This window comes from Trichoderma atroviride, chromosome 3 (genome assembly GCF_020647795.1).
Source record: "Trichoderma atroviride chromosome 3, complete sequence".
Taxonomy (NCBI): Eukaryota; Fungi; Ascomycota; class Sordariomycetes; order Hypocreales; family Hypocreaceae; genus Trichoderma; species Trichoderma atroviride.
Genome location: NC_089402.1, coordinates 1,879,205 through 1,903,001, shown reverse-complemented (window position 1 = coordinate 1,903,001; position 23,797 = coordinate 1,879,205). Strand labels below are relative to the sequence as shown.

Below are 23,797 nucleotides of genomic sequence, written 5' to 3'. Positions count from 1 at the left end.
CCATGTAATGATAATACATATGTAGCTGTACATTGTAAGAATATACTGCATTCATTTAGATGGAAATTTTATGTGAATAGATCAACAAGACGAGAAAGTCAGCAAACAGACAGGCTCCCATCTAGCGCCTGGTTCATCTCCTGCATCCAACAATTTTTCTATATACACACTAAATGATTAGCTACCAATTCTCAGGGCCTGATTCCATGCCTGCGTCCATTAGTAGATATGCTGTTCTATAATCTAACAATTGTATTACACCCCTTCCTTCCCCCCCTCATTACCAGAGCAGCTCCTTGATTAGTTAGCTACTCGGTGCCTCGTGCTATTACACTGACTGGTTGGCTCTGTCAGTTTAGTTTCTTGCTCTCCGAGACCGGGTCGAAGAGCCGTTGGCCATGGCGTTGCTTTCGCTCGTGATGGAGTCGACAAGGGTGCTAGGGGCCGGAGCTGTTTCTTCAGCAATCTTGCGGGATGCCTTTCGAGCGGCAGCCCTGCTTCCTTGCTTTGCATAGGTGGCAAAATAAAAGGAAATGAAGAGGACAAGATATGAGCTGAGAATAATGATGCCCGAAAATGCGGCGAATTCTTTGCCGGCGCAGCTTCCCCAGTTGGGCATCCAAGGCCAGTACGTGAAAGTGAAGTACGTGTACGACGCAAAGTAGACAAAACCGAGGTCAATGACAAACTGGATGATTTGCAGGCGAGTAACCCATTCTTTCCACCAGATGCGCACGCCGCGGGCGCTCTGGAAGTAGTACCAGTACATGACAACGTGGACAAAGAGGTTGAGAGAAATGACAACCCATTGGACCGATGTGCTGCCAATGAGCTGGGTGTAGCAGAGGACAGCCGTTGCGCCGTGGTGGTAGCAATGAAGGAAAGTCAGGGGCTTTTTCTTGAGAAACAGGAAAACCGTATCCAGAAGCTCCAGGTATTTGCTGAGATAGGTCATCTACACGAATACAAAATTAGCAACTTGTACTACCTACTAGTAGCCAGGTATGCTCTCCCTGGGTACCCAGAGGCAGGCATGGGTTTACATACGTAGTACAGGACGACGAGGGGCTGCGTCCAGCCCCCGTTGGCATCGCAGATGGCGTAGAGAACTCCTCGGCGAACAATGGTGGGAACCAGCTGCTCAATGAATAGCGCCAGAATGATGGCGCTGACCGCCGTGAGGACGAAGTTGTGAATCAAAAAGAGAGTCTTCAGCTTGAAGGGCTCCCGGTTCCGCATCAGCTCGCGGCCACCAAAAATGACGAGGTAGTAGATGGCGACAAAAATGGAAGTGTCTCTCAGCGTCGACATGGGCGTCTTGCCAACGACAAACTCGAACTCATCTGCAGGATATCCGGCCACATACTCGAATGCCTTGTTAAAGAGCGGCCACAGGTGGATGCCAAACGGCCTGTCCACGCTGGGAATGGGGAGGAGCGCTGCCATGGCTGCAGCAATTGGACGTCAATTGGGCGACAGAATGCCAATTAAACGAGAGGACGAAGCTGAGAGAGCTGGTAACGATAGCGAAGGAGAGGGGGCACAAAAAAAAAAACACATAGATATAAGACAAGGCAGCCAGCAGAGAAACAAACTTTCGCGGCGAGTGGTTGGTTGGCTGTAAGTAGGGCGATCCTGGTGGCTTTCGCTCCCGGCGGTACCGAGTACCAAGCTCCAAGTGCCAGCCACACAAACCAAAGCAGTGGAAACGCACCAACAGCTTGTCGAGGGTACAAAGCGCATCTCTTGGTCGGAGCTTTCGGATCTCTCTTCCCACTAAAATTGCGGAGCGTGCCGACAGCTTTCTTTGCCTTGTTAGTGGGCTGGTAGTCTCACAATTAGTGTTTAGGTTTACCAAATACACGAGGCGTCAGCGCGGTTCAATCAGGTACGGGCGCGTAAAAACAAGGTTCATATCCAGACATATCCAAAATAGCTACGGGCGGTGCGTGCTTGCGTGCATCAATTATCATTACAGTGGTGGGGGGTTCGGCCTGCCCTGCTTTGTCGCGACTATGGGCTTAACAGCGATCGACCATCTCTTTCTGCCCTGCCCTCTTCGGCCATCTTCCCGCTCACTCGTCGTCGCTCATGAGCAGCTGAGCTCTTCAGCCAGTAGTCGTTTCCGGACGAAACTTTGCGGCCGCCACCGAGTGCGGCTGGGCCTGCCGAGGCCTCATCTCCTCCTGGCAGCCTCGTGTCAAAGTGGCTATCCAGCTGGATGGAGCTGTCTCGATAACGCTGGGATTGCACATTCGGCTGCAGCCGGTCATTGGCATTATCTTGACTTGCCCAACTGGGGGGCTCCTCATACTCATCGGAGACGGTGTCGTATTGAGCTGCATCGTCAATCTGGCCGCGACGAGTATTCAGCGGCCTCGGCAGAATTGGATTCGACGTTAGAGGCTTGGGGTGTGTGACGCCCAGCCGACCTTTTTTCCGAAGGATGTCGCCCAAGGTATCCTCCTGCTCAGAATCCGAATCGGACGAAATTCCGCCCATGCTGTAGGGCTGAGAGAGCGCAGCATACGACTTGGAGCCTGCAGAGCGGTGGGAACGCGCCGCATTAGTCGCGCCTTGTTGGGGCTGATTTGTTCGCGATGATCCAGACGCTGGCCTCCTGGCCTCGGCAGCGACATTCCTAAGTGTGTCGCTGACCCGCGGTGACATTGGCTCTGGTTCGCCAGAGGGGACTGAAGTATATGAACTTGGATATGAGGCGCGCGGCAGATATCTAAGCGGGGCCTTCTTGCGCTCAGGCGAAGCAGCGGCTCGAGATCCCATACTTATCCCAGAGTCGCGAGATTCCGTCCTCGTGTGCATGAACGAAACAGAGACACGCTCTGGGATACCGTCATAGACGCTCGCCGAATTGCGCCGGCTTTCCAGCCACGGCTTGTCGGTTTCGTAAGCGGTGCTTACAGTGGATAAAGACGACTTGTTTCGCTTGTGCAGAGGCCGGGCCGTCAAATTGTCTTCGAGCGGGTTCATATCCGGCGGCAACAAGGTAATCTTGCGGAACATCCATCCCAACCAAGCGCAAGAAAAGAGCGTGAGTACGTGTGTGCTACCAGCACCAATCGCCGCATAGAATACCGCGAGAGTGAAAACGGGTAGAATATCCTTGTTGCTGAGAACGATCCCCCAGGTGGCGGCATTCTTGTGCACGGTAAGCGCTCCTAGAGTATATCCAACCACGGATCCCGTGTCCGCAAATATAGCAGAAAACTGGTACGCGGCCGAGGATGCTGGTGTCCTGCCCCCTGCGTCTCGTGAAAGGTGCCATATAGCGTAGGCAGCGTGAGCGATTGTTACGGCTTGCTGTTAACCGCATTAGATTCATCCTTTTGCGCGTTGCGTGGACAAAGGCAGAGGTTATGCTTCTTAGGAGGTGATACATACTAGAATTCTCATTGCCCAAGAGGTGGTGTTGTCAACGCCTGTGAACAATGAAAAGAGAACCAACACGCCAATGCCGGCGATTAGCTGCAGCACTCGCAGCGCGAGTTGGATTCGACGCAGCCATGTGATGTAAACCTTGGCGCGGCGGTCCAGGGGGGTATAATTGTCTCTTCGGTGTGGTAGAATTACATGGTAGCTGAACAATGTGTCAATTGGCAGCTCTCAATTCTCAAAGACAATGACCGTTAGGTACACGTACTCAGGGTGAAGATCAAATGACACCATAGGCCCCTTTGGAGTGGGCTTTTTCTTCGGCTTGGGCTCCCAGCTGGCGCGAGTAATGGCTTTCGGGTCGAAGGTGGTTGTCGGGAACCTCGAATCCTCGCGATGGGCGTCATACAGGAAAGGCGCCGCTTGACCCATTCTGTAAGCGTTCCGGGGCACTTGTGCCCTTACCAGCAAGCAATGCCGCTGGAGTGCTGTCTTTGCAATGGAATGTTTGAAAACAGCCCGGCGATGAATGAACGGCAAGGGGAGAAGAAAAAACAATCAAAGGTCGAAAATGCCCACCATACAAAGGGATAATCTTACAGTAATGTTCCTGTAATACGACCTCAGCTGCACGACAGCAGTAGTCGCATGCGCGAGCAGGGCACACAACGCTGGTCCCTGCGCCGCAGCTGCGCTCTGATTGGGAGCTGGTGACGGCGTCAACGGGCGCCGGGGTTGCCACAGCAACGCGCATTCGGAGCTCCGATCACCGATGCGGTCCGGACCGATCTGCGTGGGAAATCTCAGCCGGGTTGACAGGCGAAAAGGCTCCGCCATCCGACGGACACGATGGTGAAACAAAAGCTTCTACACACATTTCCAATCGGAATGGGTCCCTACCAACGCCCGTTTTCATAATGCTTCTCAGCCTTGGCCGGCGTGCTGCCTGGCCATCTCATCAGGTCCATCTCAGAGCTTCCGTGAGGAGCTTCTCCGCCTCGCAATGCGTCTCCCGGCAGGCCGATGCTCCATTCCGCCTGGCCGTTGTCGGGTCCGGCCCTGCCGGCTTCTACACGGCGTACCGGGTCATGTCCAAACTGCCGCAGGCTCGCGTTGACATGTACGAGGCTTTGCCAGTCCCGTTCGGCCTTGTTCGTCACGGTGTTGCGCCAGATCACCCGGAGGTCAAGGTGAAGACAGCCATTCACTCGCCACTTTGTTTCATGAGCGCCCGAAAATTCTAATTGTCTTTCTTCAGAACTGCCAAGAGAAATTTGATGAAGTCGCTGCCGCTCCCAATTTCACTTTTATTGGAAACGTATCCATTGGCCTCCCTGGACATCAGTCAGAGCATTGCACTATACCGCTAAAGGTGCTCACGAGCCAGTACGATTCCATTCTATTTTCGTACGGAGCATCTGAAGACAAGAAGTTGCACATCCCGGGAGAATCATCTCTTGATGGTATCTACTCGGCTCGTCAATTTGTGGGCTGGTACAATGGCCACCCAGATTGCACTGAGCTTGCGCCAGACTTGTCTCGCTCCGAGGAAGCAGTCATTATTGGTCAAGGCAACGTCGCCTTGGATGTGGCTAGAATATTGCTAGAAGATGTAGACGTACTTAGAAAGACTGACATTTCAGAATCGGCTCTCGCGCAGTTGGCTCAAAGTCGAGTCAAAAGGGTCCATGTTGTGGGTCGGAGAGGCCCAATGCAGGTAAGCAAGCTGTCTGAGTGCAACACTGTCACAACTAACTCGTTCGATAACTAAATCCGATTGCATTAGGCGGCGTTCACAATAAAAGAAGTACGCGAGCTTATGAAGCTTTCTGGAGTTGCCTTTCACGGAGTGGACAATTCGTTGATACCAGGCGCTCTTGATACCCTTCCAAGAGCTGCCAAAAGACTGATGGAAGTTCTTCGGAAAGGAACACCAACCAGCCCTGCAAATACTCCCAGATCGTGGTCTCTCGATAGCTGCCTATCACCAAAGGCCTTTGTTGGCAGCAAGCTAAATCCTTCACATGTGGGCGGCACCGAGTTCTACGTCACAAAGCTGGAAGATGCGTTCAATCCTCGATCCTCTGTGGCTCTCACAGAAGAAACAATAACTCTACCGTCAGATATAGCCTTCCGCTCCGTTGGGTATAAGTCCGTAGCCCTGCCTGGGTTTGCTGAGGCTGGTGTTCATTTCGACGAGAAGCGAGGGGTTATCAAAAATGACGGAATGGGCCGGGCCATACAGCTGCCAGCCGATACTAGCAACTCCGCCGAAGCGCAGCCATCAGCATTGCCCGGTGTCTACTGCGCCGGTTGGGTTAAGAATGGTCCCACTGGTGTCATTGCTTCCACCATGAGAGACGCATTCATAACAGGAGACGCTGTGGTGCAAGACTGGCTTTCAGGAGCTCCTTTCTTAGGATCCCCAGCAAATGGCACGGCTAGGGGATGGGCGGCTGTCAGCGCTGACATTGGCGCTCTATCCAACCAAGTAGTTACGTGGGATCAATGGCGCCAGATAGACCGAGTTGAAAGAGAGCGAGGCTTGGAAAAGGGTAAGGAAAGGGACAAGTTCACCAACGTTGGGGACATGCTCAATTCAATCACGTAGAAGGCATAAAATGGATGCGCTGTGACTGTATTCTATTGTATTATATATATATATACCAATAACAGTTTAGGAGCTCTTGAGCTTCTCCGTTAATTCTGGGACCTTTTCAAAGAGATCTCCTACGAGTCCAGCATCAGCGATCTGGAAGATGGGCGCATCAGGGTCCTTGTTGATGGCGGCAATGACCTTGCTGTCCTTCATGCCCGCCAAGTGCTGGATGGCACCCGAAATGCCCACGGCCATGTACAGCTGCGGGGCAACAACCTTTCCAGTCTGTCCAACCTGGAGACTGTTGTCCGCATAGCCGCTGTCGACGGCAGCTCGAGATGCACCGACGGCGGCGCCCAAAGCATCAGCCAAAGGCAGCATGACCTTGTCGAACTCTTCCTTGGACTTGAGTCCACGACCGCCCGAGACAACCTTGCCAGCGGTAGCGAGATCGGGTCGGTCTGACTTTGTTAGGTTCTCAGACACCCACTCTGAAGTAGCCTCTGACTTGGGGTCTACTCCAGCCTCGATGGGAGTAGATGCCTGTTCTGGTGTTGCAGGAGCAAAGGCGGTTCCGCGAATGGTGAGAATCTTGATGGCATCGGTGGACTCGACGGTGGCGATGGCGTTTCCGGCATAGATGGGGCGGACAAAAGTCTTTTCGTCTTCGATAGCTGTCACATCGGAAATCTGCTGCGAGTCAAGCAGAGCTGCGACTCTGGGTAGTACGCTCTTGCCGAAGGCCGTGTGTCCGGCAATAACGTGTGTATAGTTGCCCTTCTTGATGTTCTCGACTAACAGCGGTGCGTAGGTCTCGGGAAGGCCCTTTAATTTTGTCAGCATCACCAATTGCATCTCAATTGACGTTTAGCTGGGTCGCCCGTACCTTGTTATAGGCGTCGTTCTCCACCGTAATGATCTTCTCCACGCCGTTTACTTTGGCAGCCTGCTCAGCAGCCGATGACACATTGCTTCCCGCCAGAAATGCATGGACAGGGCCGCCGACCTTGGTGCCCGCGGTAAGGGCACTGAGCGAGCCATGAGAGAGCTGGCCGTCTCGCTGCTCCAGAATAGCTAATGTGGAAAGGGCACTGCTCTGGCTGTACTTGGACGACGCCCACCGCATGGATCTGCCAAGGACCGCATCTCCACGCTTGGAGAGCAGCTGTCGAGTTAGGGACAACATGTTGAATCAATTGAGAGGATGCAGATGTCCAGGAGCACCTCTCTTCTGCGCCGAGCCAGTTGCAAATAGGTCATCCGGCGGCTGGAAGCGGCCCTCGGTTGTACACTCGGCTGCCCGATTGCGCAGTGCCGGGTCAGTCACGTGCTAGGATCTCGCAAGGAAGTTTACGGAGCGGGTGTTTTCCACGAGACAAAGACCTGACTAGACCTATTGAGTGCTAGACTGGGCGTTGAAGGCATCAGGGTTCTCTGATCCAAGAACACTGTAAATAGAGTAAGGCGAATATCCACTTTGACGTTGAGATTGATGAAGAAATCGCATTCATCTATGAAGACCATATAGTTATCATCATACAGGTGGAAACATTTGCTCTTCCGAGTGGCCCAACATGACTTCGGCATTTTTCAAAGGAAGCGATGCTAACCAAACGATCACTACTAAGCTAAATGCATTGCTTAACATAGTAACGGTAGAAACCCTCATTCTCACCCGTAGTTTCGAGAGCCTCGCCAGTATGACCGTGGCGACTGGCCGCGACAATACTCACGTACATCAAATCGGCCTCATCTGCTTCGGTATTGTCGATGCTTTGGATACATGCCCTGCTGTACCAATAATCAGAGAGTTGTCTGTTGCCCGCCATCGACTCGAGTGACTGTGTGCACTTCTGCGGCCAGAGTGCTGACGACGTTGTCGTTGAGGCTTGGACGTTTATCAATCCCTGTAGGGGAGTAACCTGGTGTTTAGCTTCGCCAGCGTCATCATGAAACAAATCCTTCACGTTATCCTATACGTTTCAACAATCACTCAGAGGGATAGCTATTGAGGGGCATCTTAAAGTCCGGCCAGTGGTATGAAACGAGAGAAGCTTGCCTCAAAGCCGTCAGGTGCAGTATCCAAAGCCGCATCTCAGCATTTCCAAGGCAGCGACATTCAGGGAGGTCACCTGTGCCAAGATCAAGTAAAGCGCAGACTAACACAAAATACTAACGTGAGAGAGGCAAGATTTCCACAGGCTTAATTTCACTTAGCGGCCGCTCCATTTCCAGGGACTGCTGCTAAATTCCCGATGCTCCAATTTTCTTCTCAGGTAAAACAAGGCTGTGCTTTTTCTGGTGGGCTGTGGTTTGTCACTGGCACTCTGCTCGGCCTATCAAACGCCAGAATTGAGCATGTTCTCTCGCGACGTCGTGTCTGATTCTGGCCTTGTTACTTGTAAAATTCCCCTACAGCAGCACACCTTATATTAACCGCGCTCAATCACAGGCTTAGTGCTTCGCAAGGTACGCTATGGAAGCTCATTGATTGTTTCACCACTCGACTTCTTTTTTTTTTTTTTTTTTTGCTGCATTTCGGCTGCGCATCTACAAGTCGACCATTATGGCTGCCATGGGCCGGTTAGGCTTCTTGGCCACTGCGGTCATCTTTCACCTGGTCTACATCTACTCCATATTCGACATCTACTTTGTCAGCCCTATTGTCTCTGGCATGCAATTGGTTCCTGTGCATCGTCTCGCAAACACTAAGAGTCCTGCGAATCGATTAGTCCTTTTTGTTGGTACGATTGCCATGCCATCTTCCCTGCTGTACATCGAGTCTCGGAGCTTGAGCTGACTTCTGCTTGACAGGCGACGGGTTACGAGCCGACAAAGCATTCCAGGCCTTTCCTGAGCCATACCCCGAATCAGAAGATGATCTTGTTCCCAGGCACTTGGCCCCCTTTCTTCGTTCTCGAGCTCTTCAGCATGGAACCTTTGGAGTTTCGCACACGCGCGTTCCGACAGAATCCCGTCCTGGCCATGTGGCCCTGATCGCTGGTCTTTACGAGGATGTTTCTGCTGTGGCAACTGGGTGGAAACTCAATCCCGTCAACTTTGACAGCGTGTTCAACAGGAGCCACCACACTTGGAGCTGGGGGAGTCCTGATATTCTACCCATGTTTGAGCGTGGTGCTGTTCCTGGTCGTGTTGATGCACACACATATGACGCTGAGTTTGAGGATTTTTCCAAGGATGCGACTCACCTCGACTTCTGGGTCTTTGACCATGTTAAAGAATTATTCACCAAAGCTGCCACCAATAAAACACTTGATCGGGCCCTCCGACAGGAAAAGGTTGTCTTCTTCCTTCATCTGCTTGGTCTAGACACAACTGGGCATTCATATAGACCCTACTCCAAGGAGTATCTGCATAACCTTCAGATTGTCGACAAGGGAGTTCAGGAGGTGACCGACCTTATCCAACGATTCTATGCCGATGATCGGACTGCATTTGTCTTCACTGCGGACCATGGCATGAGTGACTGGGGTAGCCACGGCGATGGCCATCCGGACAACACCAGAACACCTTTGATCTGCTGGGGCTCGGGTGTGGCTTCCCCTAATCTCTACTCAGGGACAATAGCCCCAGGTCACGACGATTATTCGGCTGACTGGGGGCTGGATCATGTTCAAAGACATGACGTTGCGCAGGCTGATGTTGCCGCACTCATGTCCCATCTCATCGGCACCGAGTATCCTGTAAATTCTGTTGGAAAACTGCCTCTCCCATACTTATCCGCGAATAATCGGCAAAAGGCAGAAGCACTGCTACTCAATGCCCGTGAAATATTGGAGATGTACAAGGTCAAGGAGCAGAAAAAGCAAGCGAATGAAATGAGATATAAAGCATTTGGTGCCTTTAGCGGTGCAGAGCTGGCTCCATCACAGCGCGTAGCCAATATTGATCAGCTCATATCTCTCGGCAAATATGAAGAGGCCATTGAGGAAACTGATGCCCTCATCAACATTACGCTTGAAGGCTTGCGCTACCTTCAAACCTACGACTGGCTGTTTTTGCGAGCCTTGATCACGGTTGGATATCTTGGCTGGATCGCATATGCCATCACAACGGTCATCGATTTGTACGTGATACCGACGTCGACTGTACCCCAGCGCAGCACCTCGAGTGTTGCCGGATTCTTCTCAATCTTAGCCGCACTGTATGCGTCTTTCATTGCTTCTAAATCCCCCCCTTACGTACTATGCGTATGCGTTCTTCCCTGTTGTCTTCTGGGAAGAAGTCTATGCCCAAAGGTTCAGTCTGTTTGAGGGAGGCAAAGTACTCTTTGGACACATCGGATCTGCTGGTGGAATTGTAAATTTTGTTGTAAATGCGTTCGCCTACTGTGCCATTCTGGTTTCTTTGGTAAGCTTCTTTTCACATGAGATCACCATCGACATGCTGCTAACATATCGTAGGCTCTCGGTTACGATCATCGCGAAATATTGACTGGGCTGTTCATCCTGGGAGCAGCATGGCCTGTCATGCCTGGCACGTCATTCATTCGCTCAAATATCCTTCTCAGCGCCTCATGGGCGATATTATGTCTGGTTATGAGCACTTTTACACTCTTACCTGCAATGAAAGTTGAGAATGTGGATCTAATGTATGTCGCACATCCTTGTGTAAATCCTCATCTGTCCTGCTTCTAACGATAGATTGAAACAGTGTCATCAGCGGTGTAATCATGAGCCTTATCGGTGTTTTCTATATGATATCTGAGCCCCTGATTTTATCAGACTTCTCTTACCAGAAGGCTGGAATTGACCACAATTCAGAGTCGCTCGTCAGCAGGACTGTGACTGGTGTTCAGGTAAGAGAGAGAGCTCTGGGATTCTTCAACCGTGTAACTGCTCACACTTAATCTTACTATAGGTCGGCCTCATTATCCTTGCAACTTTGGTAACTCGCTCCAGCGCTCTATCTCTCCAAGCCAAACAGGGTTTGCCTTTGGGCAACCAAATCATGGGATGGATCGTTTTAGGTAAGTCTCCAAATATGAAACAATCTCGATTAGCATTGCATCGATCCAAGGGTTCTAACATCCGTCAAAGTTTCATCGTTTTTGATGCCAACACTCCATCGATTGCAGCCAAACAGCAACTTCATGCATCGCCTGGCAATGATTTTCTTCACATGCGCCCCGACATTCATCATTCTCACGATATCCTACGAAGGCTTGTTTTACATTGCGTATTCTATTTTACTCGTCATTTGGGTTCGCCTGGAATACCGTATCGACACTTTCGGTAAGAGCCAAACATCCAGCAGAAACGGCTTTGCAAAGGCGGATCAAAGCGTGTTGAATCGGCCACTGCGCTTGTCAGACGCACGCGTATCTCTCTTCTTCATGGTGCTTCTCCAATCGGCCTTCTTCAGCACTGGAAATGTCGCGTCCATCTCATCATTTAGCTTGGAGAGTGTTACTCGTCTGATTCCCGTCTTTGATCCATTTTCTCAGGGAGCTCTTCTTATTCTCAAGCTCATGATCCCCTTTGGTCTCATTTCAGCAAACCTTGGAATTTTGAACAAGCGACTTCGAATTGCACCGTCGGCATTGTTCATGGTTGTCATGGCAATCAGCGATATTTTGACTCTCTATTTCTTCTGGGTCGTCAAAGATGAGGGGTCCTGGTTAGAAATCGGGTCCACTATCAGTCACTTTGTGATTGCTAGTCTTCTATGTGTGTTCGTTGCCGCACTAGAAGGGGCCAGCGCCATGTTCATCAGTGGAATTGATGTTAGCGACGCGCCACCTCAAGGCCCAGGAAGCCAGGCCAAGGCCAATGGAAAGAAAAGCCTGGAAAAGATCCAGGAGTGAAAAAAGGCATCATTTAAGCGTGGGGAGGAGGACGATGATAAACCCCTTCCCCAAGGCATTCGCCGGAGGAGTGATTATGTTTTATTAACCAATTATACCAGCTCGCAATCTTTCCTGTACGATTAGAGGGCAAACAGTTTGTTTGGCTGCGTTATGATTCCATGATCATATTTTGGACTAGACTTCCATAGACTTAGAAATCAGTAGAGGTATCATTTTTACGAGTAATTTTTTAAACTAATTGAGCACATTCATCTTTTCAGCATCGATCCTATTATCATTTTAATTTTATACCCAGTTCCTCGGCTTTATCTCTCACTTCCTGTATTGCACCATCTGGACTCTCCTCTGTCGGATTTCGAAGCTGCCAAGCCATGCAGATGTCCAAGGCTTTGCCCATCCACACGCCCGGTGGGACCCCCAAGGCCTTGGCCAGCGCTCGTCCATCTATAATTCGCTTCAAATTGGGGGCATCGAAGATATCAAGCTTAGCGAGGTGCTGAAGGAACTTTTCCCATCCTTGGAGGAACTCTGTATGGTCTGTGACGAGATCAGAAAGTCAGCACAACTGTTAAACTCGCCCTGATGATAGCTTTGTTTCAACGCTTACCTTTACGTTTCTCAGCGGGATAGTCTTTGAGCTGTTCCATCGCATCGATCATTATCACTCCTAGAACTTGAATCTTCCAGTGTCCGCCCACTGCTTCCCACTTCCGAATCGCCATGCCAAAAATGTCTCGTTGCTCTATTATTGGCGAACTCTCACAAACCGACCTTTTCAGATCAAGTATTTCAGCACGATGCTTGTGACATGCTGCCATGACCGTTGTGAGCTTGTTCGAGGCTTTAAACCCTTCGCGGGCGATGATACCAACGCGCGGGAGGGTATTTGCCTTTTGCTTGCGCCCAGAGCGGTCATTTTCGGGAATCCAGGGACTCACAGCAGCGAGATTCCATGCCAGATACGTGGTATCGCTGTCATTAACATCAACCAATAGCTGAGATATCGAGCCCGGCTCTCTATCCTTTAGTAGTTCGTCAAGACAGCTGTAGGCGACATGCCATCGGGATATATCGGGCAATACAACGTCTTCTTCCGCCGGATCGCTAAAAATTGCTTGGTAGAGGCCAAGACGGTCAATTATCTCCAGTGCTGATTGGGGTGTTTTGCCTATTTGCCTCATGTCAGCTTGTGGTTATGCAAATTGGGAAAGGGGGGGGTTCGGAAGAGAGCAATGCATACCCTTCAGCATCTTTTCCAACTCAACACCAACTCTTTCACGGCTGATTTTCTTCCGGAGAGCCTCAAGGATATCCTTGTTGTTCATGAATTTCTCCGACGTCTCATCGATAGTAAACCCTAGTCTAGCAGCGAAACGTATGAGACGAAGTACTCTGAGGGGATCATCTATAAACGTTTGATAGGGTTCGAGGGGAGTCCGGATCATCTTCGCCTCCATGTCGCGGATGCCGCCGGTGAAATCTTCAATCTCCTCGGTGTGCAGGTTATAGAACAAAGCGTTTATGGTGGCATCGCGGCGAAGAGCATCTTCCTCTGCAGTACCAAACTCCATCTGAGGGTTCCGACTGTCCTCGGCATACGTCTCCTTGCGAAGATTGACGAAATCAAGGTCCATGCCAAAGAGCTTGACCATGGCGGTCTCGAGATGCTTGGACTTGTCCGGATTGCTCGCAATGTGATGCAGCCTGCCGATGTCTCCAGGCGCAAAGCCATGGATCTTTGCGGCATCGGGCTGCTTGCAATACTCCGAGATGTGCTGCGCAAACTGCTGCCCGGTCATGGCGTTGATCGCGACGTCGATGTCATGGCTCTCTATGCCGAGGAGTCTGTCCCTCACCCAGCCTCCGGCCCAGCGCAGCACCAGCGGCTGGCCGAGCGTCGTTGTCGTGTCAATGAAGTTGGCGACGTTCAGCAGAAGAGAGCGGAGCTGTTTCTCGCGCTCTGTGAGCTTGACTGAGTGAGTGGACATGGCGGTGGCTGGACTTGAATCTCTTAAAAGTGCACTGAGCTTCCTCTTCATTATGAGGCGAGGGCGACAGATTCGCGATAGCATAAAAAAGCCAGTCGCATTATTTATTTCCTGAGAAAAGTCAACATCGAGTCATGTGGCCAGCGAGGCTGTGAACCATTGGAAGAAGGAAGGAACATCAGGTTGAGTCATACCCGCGAATCCGTTCAGAACATGATCTGAGCTGTCCGATCAAGCTGTGCTCAATGCCTGCAAAATACTTTAACCTTGCAGTAAGAGCTCGCTGTAGAGCTCCAGTAGCTTATTGTTGCGGCAAGCTAAAAAGCTGAGCTAAAACTCGATACGAACTACGAACTGGGTACGGCTCAATTTGATTATAAGATTTCACTTGTAAAAAATGTACGCTTTACAATTTGAGGGTCTGCATGGCTTTATTTGAAAATGACGTCATCGGCCTATATCGATCATATTGCTACCGGCACCAATTAGTTTAGGTATCTGGTCTTGATATTTGTGTATCTATTCTAGCTTCTGAATATTGTCTGCCCAGGATGGCATAATTTCTCTACACACTTCCTCGTAGTCTTTGAGTTGTGGACTCTTGCTGCTCAGCTCCAGCGTGGTCCAAAACATGGCCCAGTTGCAATCGGACAGCTTACTGGTGCCCACCGACCGCTCAAAATACCACTTGTTGACGGGGTTGTCTTTCCTGCTCCTCCAAATCACGCCGTCGGGGAAACAGTCGCGGACCATGGCGTTGAACACAATGTCAGCAACTCCACCACTGCCTTGACGGCTCCGAAGAACAGCGAACTTGTCGAGATACGGGACGTAGCGTCCCTCGTCATAGGCCGTTCGAGGATCAATACTTTTCGGCCTCTCCCAGGTCAGAATAGCACATCCTTCGTATTCTCCCGCAATAATCACTCCTGCCAAGTTCTCATTTGTTCGTCGCAAGTAGTCTTTGACGTCCAGCTTGCGACCAAAAGAATCCTCAATTAGAGTGACGAGCCGGGGTAGATCAATGGATTTATCAGTGAGCTGCGGGCCGCGCTCTCCGGGCGCCGCTGGTTTCCACGGAGAGATTCTCGGGTCGGGGTAGATTGTCAACGGCATGCCTCGCTTGACGAGAGTTGCACTAATTGACTCTCCTGTATTTGAAAATGCCAGTCCGGGAGACTGGATGCGTTGAAATGGCAACGAGGGAGAGTATACTGGTTTATCGGTAAGGAGATTATGGAGGAGAGGATTTTGTTTTCTGCGAGTGGTGACCATGCCGTCAAAACCAAACTGGTATTTGCTGTCTCGCGTAGTAGGAAGCCCTGAAGAGGCCGACGACGTATTGGATGCGGCGAACGGAGAAGTTATAAGAACAGAAGCCGTCTCGGGTAAGAGAGATAGGGTGTCCTTTGCTAGCTTGAGGTTTCTTGCGTGGGCAGCAGAAGTTCCACCATTGCGTCTGCCTTTTTCTGCCTCCGATGAGCCATCACCGCCGCCGTCCAGTTCATCAAGGAGTATGTTGTACTCTTGTTCAAGATTGATGAATCTGTGGTAAACATCAGGACGACCAATCATGGGAATGCCTCCGAACTGATCGAGGATAATGACTCTTTCGACGGAAGCAAGGGGCTCATTAGCTCGTCCATAGCCTCCACCTTGGCTGTTGCTTGAATCATCATCAAACTGTAGTCCCGTGAAGTATCTCGTCAATGCAAGAACGGTTCTCTGAACATCAGCAGGCGCAGGGGACATGGTCTCATTGTTCCGCGCAAGAGATGGAATGACTGTTATCATGTTATGTTGAAGCGCGCGGTTCAGGATACCATAGTCTTGGACCTGTATATCATCCCAGAATGGAGAAGGGGTGGCGCTTTGAAAGTGCGAAGTACCGACAAGTACGTTTTCGATCAATCTGGAGCCATGTTTGCCAAAGGAATCAACGGCTTCGCAAAGCCTCAGAGCTTCATGTTGAAAAGTGAAACGGCTCTCGTCCATGTCACAGTCCACAACAACGACGCTCATCAGACCAAGAGCCCGAAGCTGCGTTAGAGTCTTGGCTATTCCTTTGATTGTGTCTGCTTGAAGCTTTTGGGGATTCCGTAAGACAACAATGGCGACGTTGAATGGCGGCTGAGCTTGGAGTTGCCTTGCGGGAGGTTTGAGCTGATGCTCAACTTGCGTCGACGATGCTGATACTGGAGGAGTAGGCTTTGGTGCTGCATATTTTTGGAGGTAGCCCTTGGCATCTCGCCTTGTGGCTGTGGACTCTAGGACAGACACAATGACGTCCTAGCATACAGTATTAGCGACTGTTACAAAGGCATTGATGCTATTCAGCAACGTTTCAATGAGTCATGATAGCCAAGTAAAACTAATACGCACCCGATCAAACTTTTGTCGCTTCTCTCGGGCCACTGTAGGCGAAGAGAAGCCACGAGTATTGGCCGGCTGGAAGGAAGAGGTATTTGATACATGAGAGCCCCCAGCTGTCCCAATTGATGCTATACTTTTGCCCATGGACCGATACGAAGCTGATGAACGGTGCATGGCCAGTTTTTTGTTAAATGAAAGTAAGCCATAGCTAGAACTGGAAGAATTGATGCTGGCACGGCTCCAATATACGTTGGATGCCATGCCGCATATCAGACAGTCGTGAAGAATCTTTTTGATAGTGCGAATATAGATGGCACTGAAATTCTCTCTCCCTCTTTCCGGAACAGATCAGTTGGTAGAACTCACGGCCTGATAGCTGCGATTTCACTCCCAGAAACACATTTTGACAATTAATTCGAGTCAATTCAATGGAGACTGAGAATTTTAGACTGGGGGAGGTAGCGAGAGGTTGAATGAGAATAGTCTAAACAGCAACTGCACGTGATGAAGCAACAGATAAAGTAGTCCACAAAATAGATATAAAAGACAATAACAACAAGATAGATGAGATGCTGAATTACTCAAGAATGGCCGATTCAGGACTGGCTAGCAAATGTAGGTGAGGCGATAAGCGAAGCCTTGCAGCTTGGTTGATCTTTGATAGGAAAATCTCTTGTGCTGAAAGAGCTCTATCCGCTAGCAGCTACCAGGGTGCACAGCAGCTATGACTCTGAGCCGTTGCCGGCCACTTGATCCGAGGTACAGTCACAGCTTGTAGCGCTAATCCAACGAGTTGGGAATCTCACATTTCTCTGCTATCTATACCTCTTATTTCTCATCATCTTTCTTTCTTTTCTCCCTCCCACCTCTTTTCCTTTTCTTAATTCATGCAACCTTTTTTTTTTTTTAACTTCCTGCATCATGCAAATCACACACACAATGCTCCCCTGCAGAAATAAATGACAATCATCTCGTATTCGGGCACTCTCCCCGATGAAACTAGCCACAGTAGCAATGCCTACTGAGTCTGCCTTTGCAGGCATGAAAACGCCTAATAATGCTGAATGTGACTCACGCCGTATGATTCCTCTTCAACGCCCCCCAAGACGGCACAACTACGAAGCTCGACCTTTTTCAGATATTCGTACCTAGTGATGTCAAAAGTCTTATATGTATTTCAAGTATTATTTTTTCTAACAGACGGCACTGAAAGCGATATAGTTCTCGCATTACTTGAACCAATCTTCATCTATCTACAACTTTCATTTTTCTGCCCAGCCTTTGTGAAGTGATATCTCCATTTTTTTCAATTTTTCATTCCTCGTTGGAGCAATCCTGTACAGATATCCGTGTTTTGCAATACATCAATTGCCAATGGATGCTCCCGCTGAGCAGACTTTTGAAGAGTCGCACGACACTGCACTCTGTCTTATACCTCCACCTCACCTTTGGGGCCCAGTCAACTCGCTGCGATCACTCAACGACGAAAAGTTCACAAAATGGCCGCCGCATGTCACGCTCGTCTACCCATTTGTGAAACCAGAAGCCCTTTCCGATGCAGCTGAGGCTCTGAGTGGGCTCGATCTGATGCCAGATGGCGACGACATCTCCATGAACTTGGAAGAGGCTGGAGTCTTTTCCCGTCGCCGACACAGCACAGTCTTTATCTGCCCAAAGGCTGGGCAGGAGAAAAGACGTCTTTCAGAGCTGAGGGACCGAATATACCGCTTTCTTGGATGGCCCAAGGGCAGAGAATACCAGCCTCATCTAACAGTTGCGCAGAGTGAAGATACTCACGCAGCATGGCATCAATTCCTCCTTGAAAAAGCACGGCTTGTAACGCCGCTGGCATGGAACACTCACCGGCTCGCAATATTGGTTCGCGATCCCGTTTCTCCGAATAAGATGACAGCTTCGCGGCCAATGAGGCTCTGGGGCTATATCGATCTGGCGTCAAGGTCTCTTGTACGCGATCCGGCGACCTTGGCCGCAATCCCTGATTTACCACAGGATAGCTCTTTGCCATCTCCTCAACATACATTCCGCTATGATGGCATAAACGCGTCATGGAAGCCCCTTGAAGACAATTCTACGAACACATACGATGAAACGAAACGACCTGATCGCCTTGTTGTCGCCTCTTATAATGTCTTGGCTGAGTTCGACTGGCCGCCCAGTTCAACTAGGTATCCTGAACTTGTTAACAATATTCTCTCTGGGCGCGCCTCAGCCGATACCCTTGTTCTTCAGGAGGTAACGGATCACTTTCTCAGCTTTCTGCTAGCAGACAGCAATATTAGACAGCAGTATCCTTTCTCTACTCATGGATCTCCCCAGCAGCTTGGCATTGGCCCTCTACCCAGTCATCTGAATCTCGTGGTCCTCAGCAAAATTGCCTTCCAGTGGAAGTATCTACCAGCCGCAAAAAGGCACAAAGGGTTTGCCATTCTCACGCTTCCAACAATACAAATTAGCGAAACTTCAGACTCTGATCCAGCGCCACTGGTTCTAGCTGCCTGTCATCTTAGTAGGGGCTTAACAGATACTGCTCTCAATACGAAACGAGATGAGATATCAACTCTTGTCGAATATTTGAAATCCTCCTTCCCTCAGAGTCCGTGGGTCATTGCCGGAGACTTCAACTTGGCCTCATCGTCACGCACGATTGATGAAGGACTGGAAAAGAGTGAAATTTCGGGAAAGGGTCTCGAATATCTTCAAGAAATTGATACCATTGTGGCAAAGGCTGGATTCCAAGACTCATGGCTCATAACTCGAGTTGGGCCTGGAGAATCTTCAAGCACGACAGGCAGCCATGAATCAAGCTTGGGGCTCTATGAGGGCGAACAAGGAGCTACTTTTGATCCAACCTCCAATGGCCTTGCTGCAGCTTCCAGTGGCGTTGGCAACAGCCACCCACAGAGATATGATAGAATATTGGTCAAGAAATGTGCGCAATTGCGTCCTCATGGGTTCAACATGTTCGGTCAGCAGGCTGTCAGTGAAATTGGAAACGCCTCTCAAAGTTTTGCGAGCGACCATTGGGGCATTCGCTGCCTTCTTACGCTGTCACCTCGCGAAGAAGGAAATCTTGCACAGTCTAGCCCCAACTTTCAAGTCAACCTCCATAAAGCTGCCCTTTCTTTGGGTAACTTCGAGGAGTTGAAGGCCAGTCTAGTTTCCAGCGGCCAGTTCCCTACCACCGCAGAAGCGAATCTGAGAAAGGAAGCAATCGATCTCCTTCAAAGGATTTTGATCGAAGAAGATGCTACTGCCGCAGTCGCTGAAACGCGCTCAAAAGTGCAACTTGTTCTTATCCCAGTGGGATCGTTTGGTCTGGGTGTGTGGACTGACTTGTCAGATATCGATTGTCTTTGTGTAGGCAACATAAGCACCCGCGTGTTTTTCAACTTGGCAGTACAGAAGTTGAGAAAAGCCTCTGCCGAAGGTGTGAAAATTCTCCGGCGTGTAATGGCAAATACTGGGACAATGCTTGAGCTGGAGATTCGCGGCATCAAGTTTGACCTTCAGTACTGCGCTGCTGCTGCCATAGCTCAGGGGTGAGCTTTTTGTCCTTTTCTATTTTACACAATCCCGCTTTGTTGGCCTATTTGATCTTACTAAATCCCGTCTAGGTATCCGGATGTTCTAAAACGACCTTCGTCGGATCCTGTCTTTGCTTTGCCGCTCCAAACTTTGGCAAAGCTAAAGCCCGCAAGGGATCTCTTTTATCTACGGAGATCCATCCCTGATATGACGAAATATCGTGTGGCACATCTCTTCATCAAAGCATGGGCACAATCGAGGGGCCTTTACGCAGCAAAATATGGTATGCTGGGCGGAATTCACATTTCATCCATGTTGGTGCCTATCTGCAAAGCATTGGCAAATGAATCCGAAGCAGTCTCCACAGCCGATATTCTGACAACTTTTTTCCAACACTACTCAAAGTTCAACTGGGAAACAGGGATGGTATTCGATCCATTTTATCACCTTGGATTGAAATATCATCGCACATTTAGGGAGCCATTGTGTCTACTTGGCTGGCATGGGCCATCTCTCAATGCTGCATCCACTGCATCCATTTCTACTGTCAATGCTCTTACTTCTGAACTCGTCAGAGCTGCAGCTCTGTTCCATCAACAAGATGTGACATGGAGCCGATTTCTCGGCCTGGAACAATCTGCCACGCCATTGACTTTGATTGAGAAGGGAGCTGCTGATTTTCTTAATTCATATCGATCCTATATCAAAATAAGTGCTCGCTACTGGGGTTCCTCTCAACAAAAGGGAAGGAAATACCTTGGCTGGCTAGAGTCTAGGTGTATATCTATACTTGTTGGTAAGCAATTAACATGAGCCGCTTGTAGCGTTACTGGATACTTACATTCAACTACCTACTTAGATATAAGCCGAAAATCTCCAAGTCTTATACCACGCATGTGGCCAGCCAGATTTGCAGACGAGGACCCGACAAACAGTACCTACGACCAGACTTCGGAACTCAACGCTTGCTATCTAGTAGGTCTCAAATGGGACGAGAACGTTAGTGATAAATCCACAACGAGCCTAGCCACTGCAGAGGGGAACGTTCATGTGATCCTTCAAGAATTTGAATCACGCATCCAGAGGGACGAGAAGTACTTTGACACCGAATCATGTTGGATGAGCGCATCCCTTTCTCGTCGATCTAGCCTTGGTTCTGTGCGTCTTGCGCCTAGCCAGCTATACGATTATGATGCCGCCGATTCGGACCTAGACGAAGACGTCGATTCGGAAGAGCTAGACGAATCAGACAGCGACATCTCTGGCGCCAACAAAGACTCTCGAGCAACAAAGACAGACTCTTCAAAGCCTTTGCTCAGAGCTGTCAAGCCGCCGGGAGCAGGAAAACTCCGCAGTGCCATTGACGCCCTGAATCGGATCCGTTGGGACGTTTCCATGGATTCCAGCGACTACCTGGTAGGATATGAGGACCGCTTCATCGGAGCTCAGGAGAAGGCGTTGGACAGCTGGAAGGCTGAGCAAACGGACGAAGAGTTCATTCCACAGCATAGAATACTGTACTTCAAACGCAAGAGTGATGGAGTGATTGTATGGGATAGAAGGTCACGAGTAGACACCATTTTTGGTAGTGGATAAAGGAGGAAGCGGCACAATCAGGCCAACTGATTGCACGCTGGGAGCTAGATCACTTTTTAAATTAGAAGCAGATTATCATTATGTACAGACAATATCTGGCTAAATAGCCATACACATCCATGGTATCACATCCCAGCTCATCTAAGCTTTTCAGAAGCCGCCAGTGCTTCTGTAGTTCGCTGGCCGAAAATATCATTTCGCTATTCGCATCATATCCGCGCTGCAGGATTGAACTCTTTTCATCAAATAGACCTGCGCAAGACCTCAAATATCATCCTTGCCCCCCACCACAACATCTTGAAGCCGCTAAGAACCGAGGCTTGCAAACACAGCCGCAATAGACGACTTGTCATATTTGACATATTTGCCCTTGCCTTTATCAATCTCATGGTAACGATCCCAGAACCTGTCATACAGGGGCTGGAGCTTCTGGCGAATGTCTTGACCAAACATTACTCGCACTTCGCGCTCCATATTGTAAGACTTGTGCTTCGCCACCATGTCATCAAACGCATTGTTGAACTGCGTAAACTTCTCTTTAATCTTGTCCTTGTCCTTGCTGTTCAGACCCTTTACTACCGAGGCCGAATCGGCGGAATCAGCATGGCCGGAAGTTGGACGCTTAGTTCGATTTGTATGAATGGTGTCGAATAGATACACCGATAAATCTTTACAGATATCAGTATACTGGGCAGTAGCCCTCTTCCTCCATTGATCAAGGACATCCGGCCGTGGATCGAGCAGTGAAGCAAGCTCGGAGCTGCGGATCATATGCTCGATGACGACGACACTATTGGCCATAAACACGCCCAGAAGAGACTTATTTCTGAGCAGCATCTGAGACTTTTGGTTCAGAGAGGTGAGCAGAACATCAATAGTGTCCAGGCAGTAATGGGCGAAAAGCTCTTTGCCGTCGGCGCCGACATCAAAAGAAGCCAAACTCGGAATTCCTTCCGTTGTGCGGCCACCACCAGCAGCCCCGGGCTTCCAACCCCCATCGCCAAGGGATATCATGATGCTTGATATCGGTCCAAGGAATTCCACCATGGAGATTAATCGTTGCATCGTCTCCGCAACAACGGGGGGTGTAACTCCATCTGAGGAAAGTGTCTGCAAATTTCCAATCTTTCGTCTGGTTTCTTCTAATAATTCGGAGAGAGATGACTTGGCCGTCTCACGAACAGGTTTTAGCGCAGCAGAAAGGGAGTTCTTTAGCTCGCCCGTCCTTTTATCAAGGTTGCTTGATAAGCCAGAAATGATTTCGGTAACCTCATAGGCCATATAGCAGTCGGTCGTGAGATGAGATTTGATGTGTGTATTGAGCTCGCGTAAAGTCCTGGCCAATTCAGTAATGGCACCCTGGCAGGTTGCCTGCAATATGGGGCCCCAGTCCTCGCGCTTGAAGATGCTGCAGATATTATCGTATTCTGAGAGGAAGATGCCCTCCATGGCCTGGGTGTACGTTCCGATACCATTTGCACCTGCTTGATACACATCGCCCGGGTTTTTCTTCTTAGCAGTATTGACACTGGCGGCAGCCAGATTGGCGAGAGAGGCAGCCAAGTAAGGCCCTCGTACATCGGCATATATCCTCGCGACAGACGAGTCGAAGCTGTTGGGGAAGTCCCCTGCGACATGTGAATAAACGAGGCCTAACCGGGCGACCTTGTCTTGTGAAAGCACGGGGAACGGCTTGTCTTTGGTGATGTAATGAAGCGGTTCGAGGGATCGAGGGGTTTCGGCGCGAAGGATCTTGTCGAAGTGGTTCTCTAGCTGCGAGTTTCCCAGCTTGATGAGGCGGGTCAGCTCTGCCATCGTGCCTTGGTTTGCGCGGAGGTTCGAAGTCTGCATTTCCTTGTACGAGTTGCTCAGTCGCTTGATGGAGGCCAAGTAGTTCGACAAGCCGGCCTTTTCAGGCCCAGAACGAATGATTTGCTCCTCGTCATCTTTGCTGTCTGAGGGCTGGCGCAGGCGATCGATGGCCGTAAGCACAGATTCGACATCTAGCTCTCCTACTTAGCAGTGGTTCGGATTCCGACAGGAAAATGTTGGCTGACTTTTGCAGAGAGTCTGGAGACGTCTCGTCTCTCCATTCAGAGGGCCGGCGACATCCCGGACGCTTTGGCCCGTGGCTTCGAGTCGGCCAAGGGAGGCCTGGATCTTCTTGGTTAATTGGGAGGTTCGGTCGAGTCTGGAGTTTAACACGTCAACTTCCGCTCTGGCTTCCTCATCCACGGCGTTGTATCTGCTATTGGACAGCGCCCCAATAGCCATTGCGCCTGAAACAGAGGTTCGACTGCTGAAAGACGGAGAAGTTGAAAGAGTGCCAAGGTACGTCTACCAGCTACCTGTAGTGTCATTTGCGGTAGCTAAGGTATGGTGGAGTGCAGGGGTCGTTGGGAGCTGGGGATTAGCGGCCGAGCGTTTGGCCAATGAAGAGGCGGAGCCCGTGTCATAAAAGAGCAAAGCAGC

General features: G+C 50.1%; 10 protein-coding genes across 10 annotated transcripts; 4 read left to right on the top strand and 6 right to left on the bottom strand.

Moving 5' to 3' along the window:
* Window positions 1-7: 7 nt before the first annotated feature.
* TrAtP1_005870 (uncharacterized protein) lies at window positions 8-1,629 on the bottom strand. Its single transcript, XM_014088910.2, has 2 exons — window positions 1,048-1,629; window positions 8-955 (listed from the first exon to the last, which is right to left on the bottom strand). The coding sequence occupies exons 1-2, from the start codon at window positions 1,444-1,446 to the stop codon at window positions 356-358; spliced, it is 999 nt and encodes a 332-aa protein (XP_013944385.1). The 5' UTR covers window positions 1,447-1,629; the 3' UTR covers window positions 8-355.
* Window positions 1,630-1,723: 94 nt separating this feature from the next.
* Window positions 1,724-3,990, bottom strand: TrAtP1_005869 (uncharacterized protein). Its single transcript, XM_014088998.2, has 3 exons — window positions 3,662-3,990; window positions 3,403-3,598; window positions 1,724-3,321 (listed from the first exon to the last, which is right to left on the bottom strand). The coding sequence occupies exons 1-3, from the start codon at window positions 3,823-3,825 to the stop codon at window positions 2,014-2,016; spliced, it is 1,668 nt and encodes a 555-aa protein (XP_013944473.2). The 5' UTR covers window positions 3,826-3,990; the 3' UTR covers window positions 1,724-2,013.
* A 216-nt stretch (window positions 3,991-4,206) lies between these two features.
* On the top strand, window positions 4,207-6,056 carry TrAtP1_005868 (uncharacterized protein). Its single transcript, XM_014088979.2, has 3 exons — window positions 4,207-4,583; window positions 4,652-5,110; window positions 5,180-6,056. Exons 1-3 carry the CDS (start codon window positions 4,311-4,313, stop codon window positions 6,002-6,004), a joined length of 1,557 nt encoding a protein of 518 aa, XP_013944454.1. The 5' UTR covers window positions 4,207-4,310; the 3' UTR covers window positions 6,005-6,056.
* On the bottom strand, window positions 6,057-7,309 carry TrAtP1_005867 (uncharacterized protein). The gene is made up of 2 exons (XM_014088983.2): window positions 6,879-7,309; window positions 6,057-6,817 (listed from the first exon to the last, which is right to left on the bottom strand). Exons 1-2 carry the CDS (start codon window positions 7,176-7,178, stop codon window positions 6,071-6,073), a joined length of 1,047 nt encoding a protein of 348 aa, XP_013944458.2. The 5' UTR covers window positions 7,179-7,309; the 3' UTR covers window positions 6,057-6,070.
* Window positions 7,310-8,558: 1,249 nt separating this feature from the next.
* Window positions 8,559-10,266, top strand: TrAtP1_005866 (uncharacterized protein; the record flags this gene model as incomplete). Its single annotated transcript, XM_066112891.1, has 2 exons — window positions 8,559-8,736; window positions 8,807-10,266. The coding sequence occupies 2 exons, from the start codon at window positions 8,559-8,561 to the stop codon at window positions 10,264-10,266; spliced, it is 1,638 nt and encodes a 545-aa protein (XP_065968977.1).
* A 312-nt stretch (window positions 10,267-10,578) lies between these two features.
* Window positions 10,579-11,819, top strand: TrAtP1_005865 (uncharacterized protein; the record flags this gene model as incomplete). Its single annotated transcript, XM_014088999.2, has 4 exons — window positions 10,579-10,604; window positions 10,667-10,811; window positions 10,874-10,982; window positions 11,053-11,819. The coding sequence occupies 4 exons, from the start codon at window positions 10,579-10,581 to the stop codon at window positions 11,817-11,819; spliced, it is 1,047 nt and encodes a 348-aa protein (XP_013944474.2).
* A 225-nt stretch (window positions 11,820-12,044) lies between these two features.
* Window positions 12,045-14,191, bottom strand: TrAtP1_005864 (uncharacterized protein). The gene is made up of 3 exons (XM_014089000.2): window positions 13,063-14,191; window positions 12,430-12,990; window positions 12,045-12,359 (listed from the first exon to the last, which is right to left on the bottom strand). Exons 1-3 carry the CDS (start codon window positions 13,892-13,894, stop codon window positions 12,097-12,099), a joined length of 1,656 nt encoding a protein of 551 aa, XP_013944475.2. The 5' UTR covers window positions 13,895-14,191; the 3' UTR covers window positions 12,045-12,096.
* A 38-nt stretch (window positions 14,192-14,229) lies between these two features.
* TrAtP1_005863 (uncharacterized protein) lies at window positions 14,230-16,978 on the bottom strand. The gene is made up of 2 exons (XM_014088992.2): window positions 16,193-16,978; window positions 14,230-16,099 (listed from the first exon to the last, which is right to left on the bottom strand). Exons 1-2 carry the CDS (start codon window positions 16,442-16,444, stop codon window positions 14,330-14,332), a joined length of 2,022 nt encoding a protein of 673 aa, XP_013944467.2. The 5' UTR covers window positions 16,445-16,978; the 3' UTR covers window positions 14,230-14,329.
* Window positions 16,979-17,091: 113 nt separating this feature from the next.
* TrAtP1_005862 (uncharacterized protein) lies at window positions 17,092-23,676 on the top strand. Its single transcript, XM_014089001.2, has 3 exons — window positions 17,092-19,743; window positions 19,819-20,525; window positions 20,589-23,676. The coding sequence occupies exons 1-3, from the start codon at window positions 17,558-17,560 to the stop codon at window positions 21,323-21,325; spliced, it is 3,630 nt and encodes a 1,209-aa protein (XP_013944476.2). The 5' UTR covers window positions 17,092-17,557; the 3' UTR covers window positions 21,326-23,676.
* Window positions 21,632-23,599, bottom strand: TrAtP1_005861 (uncharacterized protein; the record flags this gene model as incomplete). The annotated part of the gene is made up of 2 exons (XM_014088934.1): window positions 21,632-23,328; window positions 23,383-23,599. 2 exons carry the CDS (start codon window positions 23,597-23,599, stop codon window positions 21,632-21,634), a joined length of 1,914 nt encoding a protein of 637 aa, XP_013944409.1.
* Window positions 23,677-23,797: the final 121 nt, after the last annotated feature.

Bases quoted from the DNA above. Each gene is read 5' to 3' on its own strand.
- TrAtP1_005870 (XM_014088910.2), bottom strand. From the start codon at position 1,446: ATGGCAGCGCTCCTCCCCATTCCCAGCGTGGACAGGCCGTTTGGCATC. The intron at 956-1,047 runs GTATGTAAACCC...GTATTCGTGTAG, and splicing joins CCCTCGTCGTCCTGTACTAC to ATGACCTATCTCAGCAAATA.
- TrAtP1_005869 (XM_014088998.2), bottom strand. From the start codon at position 3,825: ATGGGTCAAGCGGCGCCTTTCCTGTATGACGCCCATCGCGAGGATTCG. The intron at 3,599-3,661 runs GTACGTGTACCT...CACATTGTTCAG, and splicing joins TCATTTGATCTTCACCCTGA to CTACCATGTAATTCTACCAC. The intron at 3,322-3,402 runs GTATGTATCACC...TGCGGTTAACAG, and splicing joins CTTGGGCAATGAGAATTCTA to CAAGCCGTAACAATCGCTCA.
- TrAtP1_005868 (XM_014088979.2), top strand. From the start codon at position 4,311: ATGCTTCTCAGCCTTGGCCGGCGTGCTGCCTGGCCATCTCATCAGGTC. The intron at 4,584-4,651 runs GTGAAGACAGCC...GTCTTTCTTCAG, and splicing joins CAGATCACCCGGAGGTCAAG to AACTGCCAAGAGAAATTTGA. The intron at 5,111-5,179 runs GTAAGCAAGCTG...CGATTGCATTAG, and splicing joins GTCGGAGAGGCCCAATGCAG to GCGGCGTTCACAATAAAAGA.
- TrAtP1_005867 (XM_014088983.2), bottom strand. From the start codon at position 7,178: ATGTTGTCCCTAACTCGACAGCTGCTCTCCAAGCGTGGAGATGCGGTC. The intron at 6,818-6,878 runs GTACGGGCGACC...ACAAAATTAAAG, and splicing joins AGAACGACGCCTATAACAAG to GGCCTTCCCGAGACCTACGC.
- TrAtP1_005864 (XM_014089000.2), bottom strand. From the start codon at position 13,894: ATGCTATCGCGAATCTGTCGCCCTCGCCTCATAATGAAGAGGAAGCTC. The intron at 12,991-13,062 runs GTATGCATTGCT...TGAGGCAAATAG, and splicing joins GTTGGAAAAGATGCTGAAGG to GCAAAACACCCCAATCAGCA. The intron at 12,360-12,429 runs GTAAGCGTTGAA...ATCTCGTCACAG, and splicing joins TCCCGCTGAGAAACGTAAAG to ACCATACAGAGTTCCTCCAA.
- TrAtP1_005863 (XM_014088992.2), bottom strand. From the start codon at position 16,444: ATGGCATCCAACGTATATTGGAGCCGTGCCAGCATCAATTCTTCCAGT. The intron at 16,100-16,192 runs GTGCGTATTAGT...ACTGTATGCTAG, and splicing joins AGCGACAAAAGTTTGATCGG to GACGTCATTGTGTCTGTCCT.
- TrAtP1_005862 (XM_014089001.2), top strand. From the start codon at position 17,558: ATGGATGCTCCCGCTGAGCAGACTTTTGAAGAGTCGCACGACACTGCA. The intron at 19,744-19,818 runs GTGAGCTTTTTG...AATCCCGTCTAG, and splicing joins GCTGCTGCCATAGCTCAGGG to GTATCCGGATGTTCTAAAAC. The intron at 20,526-20,588 runs GTAAGCAATTAA...CTACCTACTTAG, and splicing joins GTGTATATCTATACTTGTTG to ATATAAGCCGAAAATCTCCA.